At 27.4% G+C, this 15,740-nt stretch overlaps 2 protein-coding genes across 2 annotated transcripts; both read left to right on the forward strand.

The window, feature by feature from the left end:
• The first annotated feature begins 6,027 nt into the window (after positions 1 to 6,027).
• On the forward strand, positions 6,028 to 9,945 carry LOC120271907 (O-acyltransferase WSD1-like). The gene is made up of 5 exons (XM_039278592.1): positions 6,028 to 6,279; positions 6,421 to 6,978; positions 8,224 to 8,583; positions 9,308 to 9,445; positions 9,557 to 9,945. Exons 1-5 carry the CDS (start codon positions 6,109 to 6,111, stop codon positions 9,773 to 9,775), a joined length of 1,446 nt encoding a protein of 481 aa, XP_039134526.1. The 5' UTR covers positions 6,028 to 6,108; the 3' UTR covers positions 9,776 to 9,945.
• A 1,278-nt stretch (positions 9,946 to 11,223) lies between these two features.
• On the forward strand, positions 11,224 to 13,699 carry LOC120271811. Its single transcript, XM_039278481.1, has 4 exons — positions 11,224 to 11,429; positions 11,503 to 11,635; positions 11,727 to 11,862; positions 12,054 to 13,699. Exons 1-3 carry the CDS (start codon positions 11,243 to 11,245, stop codon positions 11,764 to 11,766), a joined length of 360 nt encoding a protein of 119 aa, XP_039134415.1. The 5' UTR covers positions 11,224 to 11,242; the 3' UTR covers positions 11,767 to 11,862; positions 12,054 to 13,699.
• Positions 13,700 to 15,740: the final 2,041 nt, after the last annotated feature.

Below are 15,740 nucleotides of genomic sequence, written 5' to 3' on the forward strand. Positions count from 1 at the left end.
TTTATATAAATAAATATTTCGAGACAATACAGGGATTATAATTAACATTAGATATTTTATAATAATAATAATAATAATAATAATAATAATACAAGGAGATATATAAAATAAAAAATATTTTTTTAACCATATGATTTTTTATAATAAAATGGGATTTTCATCTTGGAATAAAAGGTAAAGATAATATCCATACATAAATATTAATGAATTATTTTAATTTAATTTCAATAATAAAAATAAAATATATGAAATTATTTGAGATAACTATCAAAGTATATTTAGAATTATTATTATTATTATTATTATTATTATTATTATTATTATTATTTTGGGAACTATTGCACAAGCAGGCTGCGTCTCATTACATGTTCAAAACAATAAAGAAACACAAGCATGGCAATCTCAAACTTGATTGGACCTATGGAACAAGTTGAAATTGTTGGTCATCCTGTCACCGGCCTATATATTTTACGGTTGGAGGAAACCCTCAGGTATTTGTATGTGAGTTTTTTTTTAATCAATTTAAGTTTTAGGTTACACTAAACCCATGTTACCCATCTAATAATAAACTATATGCAGAACTTGACAGTGACCATAGTGAGCTATTTTTGGAAGGTGAGGATAGCTGTAGCTGCTGAGAAGGATTTCATTGATTCTCCACTTTTTATTGCATGTATGAAGAAATCATTCAAGAAACTCTATGACATTGCTGTTATTGATAAAGAAAACTGGCTTTATCAATGTGAGTATGCAAAGCAAAAATAATAGCATCTAAGCAATAATGTTAAGCTAGCATAATCAATATGTAATTAATGTGACAATAGATTATATTATGTGTTGTGAGTTGAATTCTATTTGAAACAGCTGTTATGGGTTTGTATAATCGTATGAGAAAATTATTACTATTTTTTAATAAAAAAAATCACTATTTTTTTGTTTGTAAAAAAAATTGAAAATAAATATAGACATAACATGAATTTTCTCGTATATAGTAATTAATATAAAAAATACATGTTGTTCAATTTTTTTATTACTTGAACAAGCTAGTTATCTCCACCAATGTTATGAGAGAAAATTAATCTATTAATTTTTCACATTAATAAAAGAAAGAGAATAACTATCCTTCTAATGTGAAAGCAGTCACATTCCTCAATTTATGAATATTATATTTAGATTAATTTTAAAAAGTTAAAATATTATGGGCAAAATCAACAAATTTGAAAGAGGTAAATGAATAAAATGCTTTTCTTAAAATAATATTATTAAATTAAATATTTATTAATATTGTATTTTCCTCAAATATCTATTAGATTAATGTTATACTTCTACATTAACCCTTGTGACTGTGCTAATGATATTTATGTATTTTTTAAAAAAAAGTATACCGTTATTTTAATTTTTCGTTTTTATTATTTCATTATTTGAATTTAGTGTTCATTATTTTAAAGTTTTGTTAGTGTCCTTTAAATTCATGTATTGAAGTTTGAATAATTCAATAACTAGAAATGTTGATTTTTATAATTTTTATCAATGCTGATCATATTTGGAATTTCAGAAAAAAAAAATTAATATTGAAAATTTGGGTTGTCTCTAATGTATTCTTGTTTAAAATGTTTACTTGATGTTTGAGATGAGGTTAAATATGGATTGATCCTTAATTGTGAGGGTTTGGGTTTTGTATTTGATGGAAAAACCTTTTACAATTTTTCATAGAAAAAATTATTTTAAAAACAAAAAGAGACAGAATCTGAGATCTCATGGGCTTTAACATTAACAAAAGAGAACTCAGGAAGACCTAGGTCAAATAAGGATATGATGTTACTTTAATAAATATTTTTATCTAAAAAAAGTTTTTTTAAATTTATTTAATTTAATAAATGTTATTTAAAAAAATGCCAAAAAGAATACCAAAAAAAAAAACTCTAAATTATTACAAATTGAAAATAAAAAATAAATAATAATTTCTGAAACTCATATCTAAATAAGAAACAAGGGATTCTTACACTTATTTCCCTTTTAAGTGGAAGAGGTGAAGGAGTTGACTTCTATCCAACTCAATAGTATTCATCCATTGTTTTTGTTTTATTATCTAAATAATCCAATAACTATTTTATTTGTCAAAATGGCCCTAGGGCCATTATCTCATGGCTAAGCTAGGGCATAAGTGTTAAATGAGCTCTTGACTAGGCAATTTAAAACCAAATTGATTAATTTATACATTTTTACTTTAATTTTCTTTTATAATTACTAAAGCAATTTATTTGTGGGTTTTTTAACCCAATTTATTTAAAAATAATTGTTTTGCTTACATTAAAAAATTCTACCCCTTGTCAAGCAAGGAATTCTATAATAACCAACTTGTTTACATAAAAAATATTGTTTATGCCTACTAGGATCATGGCTGCTATCCATGTGAATATATCTGTGTTGCTTTTTGGTCATCTAATGGAGGTAGAACCATTTTTTGTCTAGGCACAGGATGCAATAAAAAAATGTAAATAAAATAAAAAAAATATTAAATAATAATAATGAACTTATTAGTTTACAATGTATGAAATAATAATAGTTAGTTTAATTTAAAAAAATATTTATGTGTGTCTATGAAGTAATATTATGTTTATAAGTGAGAAGTGAAATTTAAAAAAAAAAATCCGATGGCCGTAATTATTTATTTTTAAGGTAATACTCTCTCTGTTCTAAATTAGGTGTCATTATAGGAAATAAATTTTTAAAATAATTGTCTTTTTTGAGTTCCAAAAGATAAAATTTATTTTTTTTTCCAATATTAACTTTATTAAATTTAATAAGTTATGTAAACGAAAAAGGCAATATTTATAGTTTAAAAAAATATATATATGGTTCCTAGGGAGATAGTTTAATACTTGGTTAATTAATTTTTATGTTAATTTTAGAAAATTTAATGTTATTCTTAATTCTTGTGCAACACCCTTAAACAATTAAACCACATGTATTTTAAAATGGAGGATTAATATTTTTATGTAATGACGTCCACATTAGCATCATCGTAATTCTTTCTCTCTCCTAATTTTGGAATAGAAGGAGTAGTATTTAAGTTTAGGATTTAGAATTTAGTATTTAAAGTCCAGAGTTTTAGTTTGGGTTTAAGATTTTATAATATATGGATTAAGATTTTAGGATTTTAGTTTTAGGGTTTACTCCTTCATTTCCTTTTTACTTGTTACATTTTAGACCTTTTCTATGCTCTTTTTTACTTGTCAATTTAGAAATTTTATGCAACATTAAATATCATTTTTTTCAAATTTACCATTTATATTTAATGTATTTCTACACCTTCAAATAAATTATATTAAACTAGTATACATTTTCAAAGCATATTTTAAATAAGCGTGATATTGGAAAGTTAATATAATTTTTATAAATTTTAGGTAACCAATATAATTTTTATAAATTTTAGGTAATCAACTAACTTCAACCAACTTTTCTAAAAGGAACGAAGGGAGTATAATGGTTTATAGTTTTATGAGATGACATTATAGATACTTAATTATCCACATCATTCGTTAAAAGCTCAAATGTGTATATAATATAAAATAATGCTTGCTATTTTAATGATAATATATTTTTAAAAATAAACTGGTTTTCCAAACAAAATAAATTTTAGAAAAGCAATAACAATACTATGATATCATATATGTTATTTTAGTAATTATAGTAGCAGCTAAAAATATAGATATATAATCCTACTCGGGTCCCTCTACTTTTCTTTTCTTCTTTGGTCCATTTACTCGAATCGCTCTCAAAATGCCCTCTACTCTTGAAAATGGTTCTACTTTCGAGTCCTTCCTATTCTAAAATAGCGCCAATTATTGGTCAGATTTTCAAAAATATAAGCTTACATGGGAAAGACATAGAGTACAGGATTAACCATTACTTTCAAGAAGTAGTGATTAATGCATGTAATTACAGTAGTACTAGAAAGGAAAAGAGAGAGAAAACGTTAAAACTATTTTGACACTATACCTATATCATTATTATTATATATTATTATTATTATTATTATTATTATTATTATTATTATTTACTTTTTAAAAATACGAGTCACAGTCGTAGAGTTGACTCAATTATGATTTAACGGTTCTAAAAGCTATCTTGATAAAATAAAAATAATCTTAAAATCATTTAAATAATAATACAGCATTCAAAAATCTAGACACACAAACAGGAGTGGGAGGAAAAATAATAAACAATGGGGAAAAACACTATATGGATAATAATTAGAAAAGGACAAAAATATGATGACAAGAAGAAAAGGAATAAGAAGTATGATTAAAATTATAATTATAAAGAGGGATAATTTCAGAATGAAAAGTTGGTGGTGAAAAGATAAAACCTCAAAATAAAGAGCTTTAGATAGCTTTTAAAAAAAAAATAAAAAATTTAAAAAAAGGAAACCCCATGAACCAAGGACAAAAATTGTAAAGATCCGTAGGAAGTATGAACTCTCAAGCGCTTCTTTGTCATTAACCCAAAAAATAGTCAATAATATTAAATTGAAAGCCTCAAAATAATACATTCAGCACAAGTATTAAATGCTTTTGTTGCATGACTTAGGCAAAATGATAGCAATGATGTGTTTTTTTTTCTTAAGCATTAATTAGCAAAACAGAACCCGTGTAGTGATTGATTTCTTTCGTCTTAATGGTAGTATTAGCTGATTCTAGTGTTTAGTTGGGAATAGAAGCTAGGGCGGGGCCAAAAATTTTGTATTAAAATTTTGAAAGAAAAACCATTGGACTTAATCAGAATTTGAACATCCAAATCTCTGCTTCTTTGAAAATTAATATATTTATTTTATTAAAATAATTATTATTTAATAAAAATTACTAATAAGACCCATCTGGATTTTTTCCCCTTTTAAAATAAATATTTTTTAATTCAAAAGTAATCATTTTCGAAGGTAGTTAGAAATTAACATTTTTTTTATAGAAGCTATAAGTATTTTTGAAAGATATACATTGAGCAATTTTTTCAATAAAGATAGTGTTTGTTTTGAGCGTTTTGCAGACGCAGTACGTAACTCCGAGCTACGTGCTTTTAAAATTCTAAGATTTTTGTCTCACAAAAATTTTAACACTTACGCAACTCAAATCTTTTTACATCCAATGATGAATTTGATTTTACAGCTAAATTGGATGTAAAACTAAGTCCATTATTTTTAGACTTTCTCACATGCATAGCATGTGACTTATATGTGATCAACTTAAAAATACAAGTATTGTCAAACATTTATAGATACCTTCTTTAAGTGAAAAAAACACATAAAATCTAATAATAATTTTAATAATTAATTTAATAATTAAATTGATCAATAGATAATTAAAATGTTTAGAAATTTTTTTTTTAGGTTAATGATTAAATTCAAAAATTATAAAATATAATAAAATTTTTAATAAAATATATTAATAAATTTAATAACTAATTTAATAATAAAAAGAAAAATTTTAACTAATTAATAGACTATTTAAAATCATTAAAATGATATTAAAAATTTTAGTATATAAAAATTTTAATTCCAAATTTATAAATTTTCTCCATTAAAATATAAACTCTCTATAATATAGTATTTTTTAATTACATTTAACCAAACACCAAATTTAATTATATATATTTTTAAAATATATATATATATATAATTACACTAATGGAACTACAAATTTACCGTATGTATAATTATATTGAACCAAATGGTGAATTCAGACCGGCCTTTAAAATTCACACTTGAAATATTCAGAGACTACAACAGAAGTTGAGCGATCATTTTTTTATTAGGAGGATTCTCAAATGGAATTGATTGATTTATTTTGATTCTTTTAGTGGAAATATTCTCAAGACAATGCTGTTGTTGTGTATCACATCAGCAATCATGACAGTACAGAACAAATTTATCTAAGTATAAATAAAAATATATTAATCAATGATACTAAATCCAACAAAGAATTAGTCAAGGACCAATAGTGGCTTTGAACCTATTATTTAAGAAGCTATTGTGGTTCAGTATGATCAAGAGAAAAAGAATAAAGCATAGAAGAGTTGAGAGCACAAGAAGAATAGAAGAAAGAAGAAAATATGGAAGAAGAGGAGCCTGTAAGTCCAACAGGGCAATATTTGAGCAGCTCAGTACTCAATGTTACAGTGCTTGCTGTCTTTGAGACTCTAATGCCTATTGATGATTCCCAATCCACTACTGCTCTTGAATCCATCTTCCTACCTATCAACCCTCGTTTCTCTTCCATCATGGTAATTCCATCTCTCTCTATATATCTCTTTATGTATATATATATATATATATTAATTAATCTCTTAATTTATTCCTTTTCTATGTATCTTATAACTTAAATATATCCATGCATGTACATGCATGTGCATGCATGCAAGCAGGTAACAGATGAACATGGAGTTCGGAAATGGAAGAAAGTGGAAGTGAAGTTAGAGGACCATCTTAAAGTGCCAGTGTTCCCACCTGGTCTGGAACTGTATGATGAATACTTGCAAGACTACATAACAAAAATATCAATGGAACCATTGCCCTTCAGTAGGCCGTTGTGGGATGTGAATGTTATAAAGTACCCTACAAGCACTGCAGCTGGGACTTTGATATTTAGGCTTCATCATGCTTTGGGTGATGGTTATTCTCTTATGGCTGCATTGTTTTCATGCCTTAAAAGGATTGATGACCCTTCACTTCCTCTCACTTTCCCTTCTTCTAAGCCAAGAAGAGGATGGGATTCATTCCTTGGGTTTGCTCAAGAGATATCCTATGCTTGTGTGAACACCATTAGAGACTTTGGTTGGAGCTTGATGAAGAGCAGTGTGATGGAGGACAGTGTATCAGCGATCAGGTCTGGTGTGCCATTTGTTGAATCCAGGCCTATCAACTTGTCTTATTTTGAACTCTCTCTTGATGATATCAAAACAATCAAGAAAAAAGTCGATGGGGTAAGCTATTTATTTTTCTTGGCATAAGTACTGAAATCATCGATTTCTTATGTTTTGGACTAAACTAGATATCTATGCACATCTAACCAAGAAAATTGATTTAAATTATGCATTTATTACGTTTAGTTGTTACATGCAAATCAATACAAATCAAATATATTATCAGCATTTAATTCAATAGGGTAGCAATTAAAGGAAAAAAACATACCCAAAGGTTTTTTTGGTCCAGAGTTAGCCATACTATTAAAGACTCGGTTTGCAAGATGTTTATATTTAAAAAAAAAAAATACATGTTAAATCTAGTGGGTGGTAAAAATCCTTAATTGTGAGTATAAGTTTGTAACACCATTTCCTTATCACCCGAGTGAAAGTGAATGGACAAATTTTCATTATTTTATATGAGAACGCCACTGATAATATATATGGTAAAAAATAAAATTATATTTATAATTTTAAATTATTATTTAATAAATAAATTTGATGTGAGACTATTATTTATTCTAATATATATGTCAATTCATGCTAACAACACGTATCTTAAATAAGTCAAATAAATTAATTATGTTAGATGCAAACCATGTGCACGTTATTCAAGTTTAAAGTCTTAAGCTAATAGGATAGGATAATTACTTCAATATTAGTTTGAACACCATTAATGATATGGGAATCATAGAGAAAAAAAATGAATAAATAATTAATATGATGTGTGGCTACATAGAAGATATGTTACATGTCGCATTGGTGGAATTTAATGTATGATATGTGACTATTTTGAAGATACGTCAACATGTCACATTGGTTTCACGTCTTATAGCTAAGCGAATGTTGACGTAGAGATGGCTGTCGATATCTCTCATTTATTAGCTTAAATTTTCAAATTTTGGTTGAGTTCAAAGAATGCAACATTAGAGTATTATATCGGATTCATATGGCAACATTTCTATAGGAAAATATGTCTGCCTCATATAAATATTATATGATTAAATAAAAACTTTTTTTACAATGTAGGAAAGTCATAAACTTCAACAAATAATGTGAGAAGGTGATCCTTTGAGCTCTCACTTTGACAAGGAAAAAAATTACCATTATTTTAACATGAAGTGGTAAAAAACCTCATAATTTAACCGTGTGGAGTTTTACATAATATTTAAAATATCTTATTTTTAATTATTTCTTAAATATTATTTAGTAAAATAAATATTGATTTAAGTATATAATTTTGAGTTTTTTTTGTTGTTCATGCAGACGGTGAATGATGTATTAGCCGGAATGATTTTTCATGGGTTAAACTTATATATGGAAGAAGTGATGGATCCTTGCAATGATGCAACTAAAATAACTGCTTTGGTGTTGCTCAACACAAGAGCCATTAGAACCTACCAAAATATGCTGGAGATGAGAAGCCCTAATTCGAATGCTAGATGGGGAAACCACTTTGCATTTATTCATATTCCTATACCCAAGTGTGACAAGAAGAATAGCAAAGTTGACCCACTTGAATTTATTTTAAAAGTTAAGAAGCTCATCAAATCAAAGAAGTCGTCTTTTGGGATTTATTTGTCGGGTGCATTTTTGGAGATAATTAGGAAGTTCAGAGGCCCTGAGGTAGGTTAAGTCACTCTCCCTATTCATTTTTTTTTTCTTGATTTTCTGAATTAAATATTATAATATGCTATAAAATAAATTTCTAGTTTTTTATTTATGCTTAAAATGAATATATAATTCTATATTTAATCAACATATTTCCTGAATAGCTTCTTTGAATAATGTGGCATCCGCATCACCAATACTTTATTTCTCTTAATTAATAGATGCTACGCACATCACCCTTAATCATAATGATACCACAAGGCATTAGTAGTTGGAGATGATATTGTATATGTATGTATGTATTGTATATATATCATAATTTCATAAAAATTTACAATAATTGAGAAGAATTATTTCATATTTTCCTCCGCACAGTGAGGCAATTAATTATTAGTTTCTAAATAAATTAAAATGGGATTAGCATTTTGGAATAAAAGATAAAGGTAATATTCATACATAAATATTAATTAGTTATTCTAATTTAATTTTAAATAATAAAAATAAAATATACGTACTTTATTTGTGATAATTATCAAATAAAAGGATTTTTAAATTAATGATTTCTTTTCTTGAATAATTAGATAGGACAGTTAAAAAAATTTATCTAATAAAAATGTTTATGCTTAATTTATCTAGTTTTTTGGTACTTAATAAAACAACATGAAAAAAAAATTATATAGCCAACGCCAAAGAGTTGAAACTAACAAATTTTTGTTCTTGTATTGCATGGGACACGTAGGTAGCTTCTGGTTACATGTTGAAAACATTAACAAACTCAAGCTTGGCAATTTCAAATATGATTGGACCTATGGAAGAAGTTGAAATGGTTGGTCATCCTGTCTCAGGGTTTCATTTTATGATGGTCCGAGCCCCTCAGGTATGTATATGTATATATATATATATATATAATATATATGAGTATGTAATTTTTTTTAATCAATATAAGTTTTAGGTTAAATCAAACTCATCTAACAAAAAATATATGCAGAGCTTGACAATAACCATAGTGAGCTATAATGGGAAGGTGAGGTTGGCTATTGGTGCTGAGAAAGATTTCATTGATTCTCCACTTCTTGTTTCATGCATGAAGAAATCATTCAGTGAACTCTATGAAACAGCAGCCAGTGAAACAGAAAACCGAGTTAATGGACATGAGCATGCAAAGCAAAACATGATAGCATCTAAAGCTTTTCATACTGAAACTTAATCAATAATTGTGACAACAAAGATGGTGTTCATGCATGGGTGTTGTGAGTTGAATTCCTCTTGCTTTGTTAAGCTAAAGATATGAATGTTTGTAGTCTTGATTTGAAACAACTATTATGTATTTGTATAATTGTTTTCATGAGAAGATGATACTTTATCTTTTTTTTAAAAACAAACAAAAAGATTATTATCTTCTTTGTCTTGGTTGGAATAAAAATATTAAAATAAATAAAGACAGAAAGGGATGTTCTCATAGTAAATAATGTAAATAATACACATTCTCTCAACTTTACAAATATTGAATATTAAGTTAATTATGAAAGGTTAAAAAAAATTGTTCAAAATAATAATAAAAATAATTTAAAGGAGGTAAGTGAATAAAAGGCATATATTAAAATAATATTAATAAATTAAAAAAAAAATTGAAATAGCACTCTTCCTGAAATATTTATTAAATTAATGTTCTACTTCTGCATTCACCATGTGACTGTCATAATGTTATCAATGTATGTTTTTTTTAAAAAAAATTTATAATGTCCTTTTTTTTTTTAGTTATAGTTATTTTATTTTATTTTATTATATTTCATAGTTCATTGTTTTAATAGTTCATTGTTTTAATGTTTTGTTTGTATACTATGAATTTTATACATTTGCAATTTTTAAATTTACTATAAATTTCTGCAACTCTATTGAAATTTAGGTACTTTAATGTCCAAAAACATTTTGAATTTTCTAATTTTTATCAATAATAATCATATTTAGGACTTTTAAAGATAGCGAGACATATTTTACTTTATCTCAAACTAATTTTAAAAATTTTTGAGTTATTTGGTTTCTAATATCTCAATTAATCTTGAATATGCTGTTAGACTGGATGCATCTGCATCAGAGGTTTTGGTTTTGTATTAAATGACAAAAATTTTTACAATCTATTATTGAAAAATTGAACTTAAACACACACACACACACACACACACAAAGACCTAGTTCTTCATGGCTAATATATATTAACCAAGGAAAACCAAGGAAAGCTAAGTCCACACAAGGATATCACCTTTTTTTTTATTGGTAAATACATATTTTTAAAATTTTAATATTTAATTTAATAAATGTTATTTTAAAAATATTAAAAAAACTCCAAATTATTATAAATTGAATAAAAATAGTCAATAACCTTTTTAATCAATTGTCATATATTTTCTTATATAGAGTATTATTGTTTCACTGAGAAATTATATTTGAATATATTTGAATATATTTGAATATCAACTCACATAGGATTAGAACATAAATATTATAAAACTTATATTTTCACTAATTTTGTTTATCCACTCTGAGCACTCGGAATTGTTCATATTTGTAAATAATAAAATAATTAAATAATTTTTTTTTAAAAAAAAAAAGCACTCTTTTATTACAGGATGATTAGTTTTCCATTCCCCTCCAAAATCCCATCTTTAGAGAAACTATGGCCGTGGAGGAGGAGGGGCTGCGCCCGTGGTGGAGGACGTGGCGTCGGAGATCCTCCTCTTATGGGCGCTCAACGACCCCACTGCCCGCCGGCACAACTTCTTCGTCCGCCACGCTGCCCTTGGTCTTCCCATTGCTTTCGTGTGGCCGCCATGTCTCCATTGATCCAGTCCCCTTCCTCTATGGTACGCATCTCTTTTGTTTTCACTGCTTGTTTGAATTCCTCAATCCCTGAAATCCACTGTCAGAGCACACCAGGAGTGACGGGGGCGGTGATGTGGGACAGCGGAGTGGTGGTGGGGAAGTTCTTGGAGCACGCTGTTGATGTTGGGGAGCTGAGTTTGAACGGGAAGAAGGTCGTGAAGCTCGGTTCAAAGTGTGGGTTGGTCAGGTAAGTGCAAAAGATGGCATCTTTTTCTGCGATCTAGTTGTGCAGACAAAGTGTTTGTTGAATTGTTTGTATGGATTTTTGGTGTTAGCAGCTGTGTTGGGTGGGGATGTGATTCTCACTCATCTTCCTGATTGGTTGAAGCTGTTGAGCAGGAACGTGGTGTCTACTTTGGTGGGATGAGGTGTTTGAGGAAATGCCAATGTGAGTGAGTTTAGTTCACTTGGGAGGTAAGCTTGGCTCTGTGTTCATTAATCCTTTTTTCCTGTTTTCATTGAGCCTTTTTTATCTCTTTTTTGGTCTTTTTTGGTTCTCTTGTATGTTTGATGTGCATGATGTTTACACGTATTCATATGTTTAATAGTTTGTACATATGTTTCATATGCATAAGAAAGTATTGATTGTGCTTTTTGTTTAACAGAATGGATATTTGGAAAGAGGCTTAAAAAGATAGGGCTTTGGAGAAACTCTATTTCCTTGATCCTAGTGAGTATAATATTATTTCAGAATACATGTTGATTGTCTTGCTTGGAGAAATTAAGCAAATAGCATGGAAGCCTAGTTTTTTTTTTTTTGGGTTTGCAGATTTCTTAAAATTATGTAGGCCTTATGGCTCTAAGCCTTTGGACTAGTGTATCAGGTAGAACAGTCTACAGCCAATGTGGTAGGTTGAACTTTGTTGGTGGTTTTGTAGCAAGGTTGATCTGTTTCTATATTTACTGTTAAAACGAGGCATACCAAGGTACCACCTGCTTGTCTGAACTTTCTTGAACACTTGGTATGGTGTAAATAGAATGCTACTCATAACATTCTTTTTTTTGAACTCTAAGAAATGTTTGCTGTTGACTGCCACCCTCTGAGGACACAACTTGTTTTAGGTTGAATATTTCAAATTATGAAAAATAAAAATAAAACTTGGAAGGAAATCAATACATTCTCTAGAATGTTAAGTACAAGAAATTAGAAAGCATGAATTATTGTTAAGCAAGGATTAGTTGAGTCATGTCCTTTCAAGAAGTTAATGAATTGTTTTAGTTGGAAAGTGTCATCATCTTGTGTACATAAGGAATGACTGGATTCATGGTTACAAACCAATAGCAAGCTCAATCATCGACCCTAGCGTGCCGCTCCAAGTCACATCACATTAAATTTCAATGGTATATCAAAAGTTAATCCTATCTAAGAAAATTTAAATTCAAGACATAAGAAAAGTCAGCATAATTAAATTCATATCAACATCTATTTAGTTAATAGATAGAGTATTTAATTATCTATGAAGATTACTTAACAAAGAAGAAAATAAAAAAGAAAAATCAAATGCATGGCTGCATACTGTCTACGTGCGACAACACTAGTTTTGAAAATTGGAGAACCCTTGTCTTAATGCAAGTATGATTTAAGTGCCCTTAGTAGAACATGGAAGAATGGGATCTTTTAAGTCAAGTAGGGCATTACTTAAGCAGCTCAATGTCACAGTATTTGTTGTCTTTGAGCTTTCAATCCCTATTGATGATTCCTAAGCCATTATAGCTCTTGATATAGACGACCTTTTTACTAATCAAACCTCATTGATATTCAATCATGTTCACTCTCTTTCTTTCTATAAATTAATCACTAGAATTAGTTAACTTCAGATATTTTTAATGCATGCATGAAAGATGATCATGGATGGAGATCAGAAATGGAGGAAAGTTCAAGTGAAGTTAGAGGACCATCTTAAAGTGTCAATGTTTCCACAACGTTTGGAACGCTATGATGAATGCTTGCAAAACTACATTTCAAGTATATCAATGGAGCCATTGCCCTTCAGCAAGCCATTGTGGGACATTGATGTTATAAATAACCCCTACAAGCAGTGCAGCAGGGACCTTGGTCTTTAGGCTTTACCATGCTTTCGGTGATGGTTATTCTCTTAGGACTGCACTGTTTTCATGTCTTAAAATGCTGATGACACTTCACATCCTCCCACCTTCCCTTCTTCTAAGCCAAGAAGAGGATGGAGTTCATTTTATGGGTTTGTTCATTTATTCTATGCTTGTATGAACCCCATTAGAGACTTCATATTGTTGGATGAATCCAGTAAATTAGAAAAATATTAAAGGAATTACTTTTTCAATCATATGTGTGTGTGTATTGTGTAACTGTCATCTTGTCATGTATACTTGAATCTGTGTTTATTTTTCCATCAAACTGACATAGTGGTCCATGTGGGATGGATATGGTAAAATCTTCATTTTTGGATTTTATTAAAAAAAATTATATTATCTTTTATTTTTAGGATTTTTTAATAAAAACTATAAATTAAATTTTTTTTAAGAAGTATAGTTTGTTTCATTTATTATCATATCTTAACATCATCTTTATCATCATTGAATTTTATCTTTTTTTTTCAGGTATTTGACAGACAAATTTTTTTAAAATTAATTTTTATTAGATTTCTTCTAATGGGTGTTTTTTTTTTACATATCATTTGGATCAAAATCTTGTCTGTGAATTTTATCTTTATTTTCTACATCATATTATTTCTTTAAAACAGTTGCAGTAAGATATGAATTCAAACAAATAATCTGTCAAAATAAAATTTTAGAAATAATCCTTTGAACTATAACATAAAGGAACAGTTTGGGTTTTATTTTATTTTTTTATTTTTGCTTTTAATCTTGACATTAAGAACACACACACACACGCTAGCTATACTTAATTATAGTTTTAGAACTGATGTTGAATGGCTAATAAAACCTACTAGTTTATGTAGCCTATGACTTAAAACTATACTTTGAAGGCAAGGTGGGTTAAACTAGTTTGCATAATTGCATTCATCCATATACTCATTATCATGTCCATGTTTGACACGAATAAGAAGAATAATATGATTACATATGCTGTTGTATATATACTCCCACCGTTTCATATTAATTGTTACATTTGAGTTTTACACAAGGGTTAAAACTGTGATTAAAACTTCTAAGATAAAAACCAAAAAAAAAAAAAAATGATACTTACACCTATTAATACACACACCTCTTTTCAAATGAGAAGATGAGGAAATTAAAAAAATAATAATTAATGTTTATTGAACTCTTAAAAATGATAAATAATTTGAAAAAAATAAAATTTTTAATTTGTGACCGTTAATATGAAATAGAGGAAGCATATATTATTTATTGTGATTTAAATTAAACTTTTATATTATTCAATTTAATGATAAGCCAACTCATAAGAGATTTATAGAGTGATAAGAAGAATAACCTTGCTATTTAGGATACTTTTAGTCAATCTATATCTTTTAAAATTTTAAAATATATTTTTTCTCATATTTGCAATGATTAATTATAGAAGAATAGTTCAGGGGTAAATTTTTTTCCTTTTTTAATGAAAATATTTATTTTATTTATTTAGAATAATTTTTAATTAAAAAACAAGAATATTCTCATAATATTCATTTTGATGGCAACAGAATACTCAAATCACTGTCAATATAAAATCTTGGTTGTTACAAATTGTTGGTATCATGTTGACCATTAATAATATTATTTAATAGTGAAATTTTAATTCCTAGCTCATTATGGATCAAGTATTGCCATTTATGGCTCTATAGCAATTTTACTCCTCCTCCAATCTGTATTTAGTTGTCTGATTTTTCTATTTTAAAATTTTATAAAACGTTAAATATTATTTTTAAACATTTATCATTTAATTATATTTAATATATTTCTATAATTTTCAACAATTACACATGTTATTAAATATTATAGATAACATCATCAATATCTAAATTTTTATGTCTTTCACTTGTAATGTTAAAGATTTAAATCTGCCATCCTAAATTAATAAATAAATAAATATATATATATATATATATAAATATTTTATGCAATAATCCAATTGACAAAATAGCTTATTATGATTATATATAGGTATATATCAAAACATATCTGGAATATTTGAAATAATTTTAAATAAGTTTGAGTAGGAATTACATGTGAGACAATTAGCTTAATAATTTTAACACTGTTTTGAACTTTATTAAAACAGATTTGGAGTTTGAAAATTTTAAATAAGTTTCGCTGTTGGAAGAGTTATTTTTTTCATATGGATACCTACAATT

This window comes from Dioscorea cayenensis, chromosome 11, assembly GCF_009730915.1.
Source record: "Dioscorea cayenensis subsp. rotundata cultivar TDr96_F1 chromosome 11, TDr96_F1_v2_PseudoChromosome.rev07_lg8_w22 25.fasta, whole genome shotgun sequence".
Classification (NCBI taxonomy): Eukaryota; Viridiplantae; Streptophyta; class Magnoliopsida; order Dioscoreales; family Dioscoreaceae; genus Dioscorea; species Dioscorea cayenensis.

Excerpts from the sequence above, each read along its gene's own strand:
- LOC120271907 (XM_039278592.1), top strand. The coding sequence starts at position 6,109 with ATGGAAGAAGAGGAGCCTGTAAGTCCAACAGGGCAATATTTGAGCAGC. Across the intron at positions 6,280-6,420 it reads CTCGTTTCTCTTCCATCATG|GTAACAGATGAACATGGAGT; the intron begins GTAATTCCATCT and ends GCATGCAAGCAG. Across the intron at positions 9,446-9,556 it reads TGATGGTCCGAGCCCCTCAG|AGCTTGACAATAACCATAGT; the intron begins GTATGTATATGT and ends AAATATATGCAG.
- LOC120271811 (XM_039278481.1), top strand. The coding sequence starts at position 11,243 with ATGGCCGTGGAGGAGGAGGGGCTGCGCCCGTGGTGGAGGACGTGGCGT. Across the intron at positions 11,430-11,502 it reads TCCAGTCCCCTTCCTCTATG|GAGTGACGGGGGCGGTGATG; the intron begins GTACGCATCTCT and ends AGAGCACACCAG. Across the intron at positions 11,636-11,726 it reads TCAAAGTGTGGGTTGGTCAG|CTGTGTTGGGTGGGGATGTG; the intron begins GTAAGTGCAAAA and ends TGGTGTTAGCAG.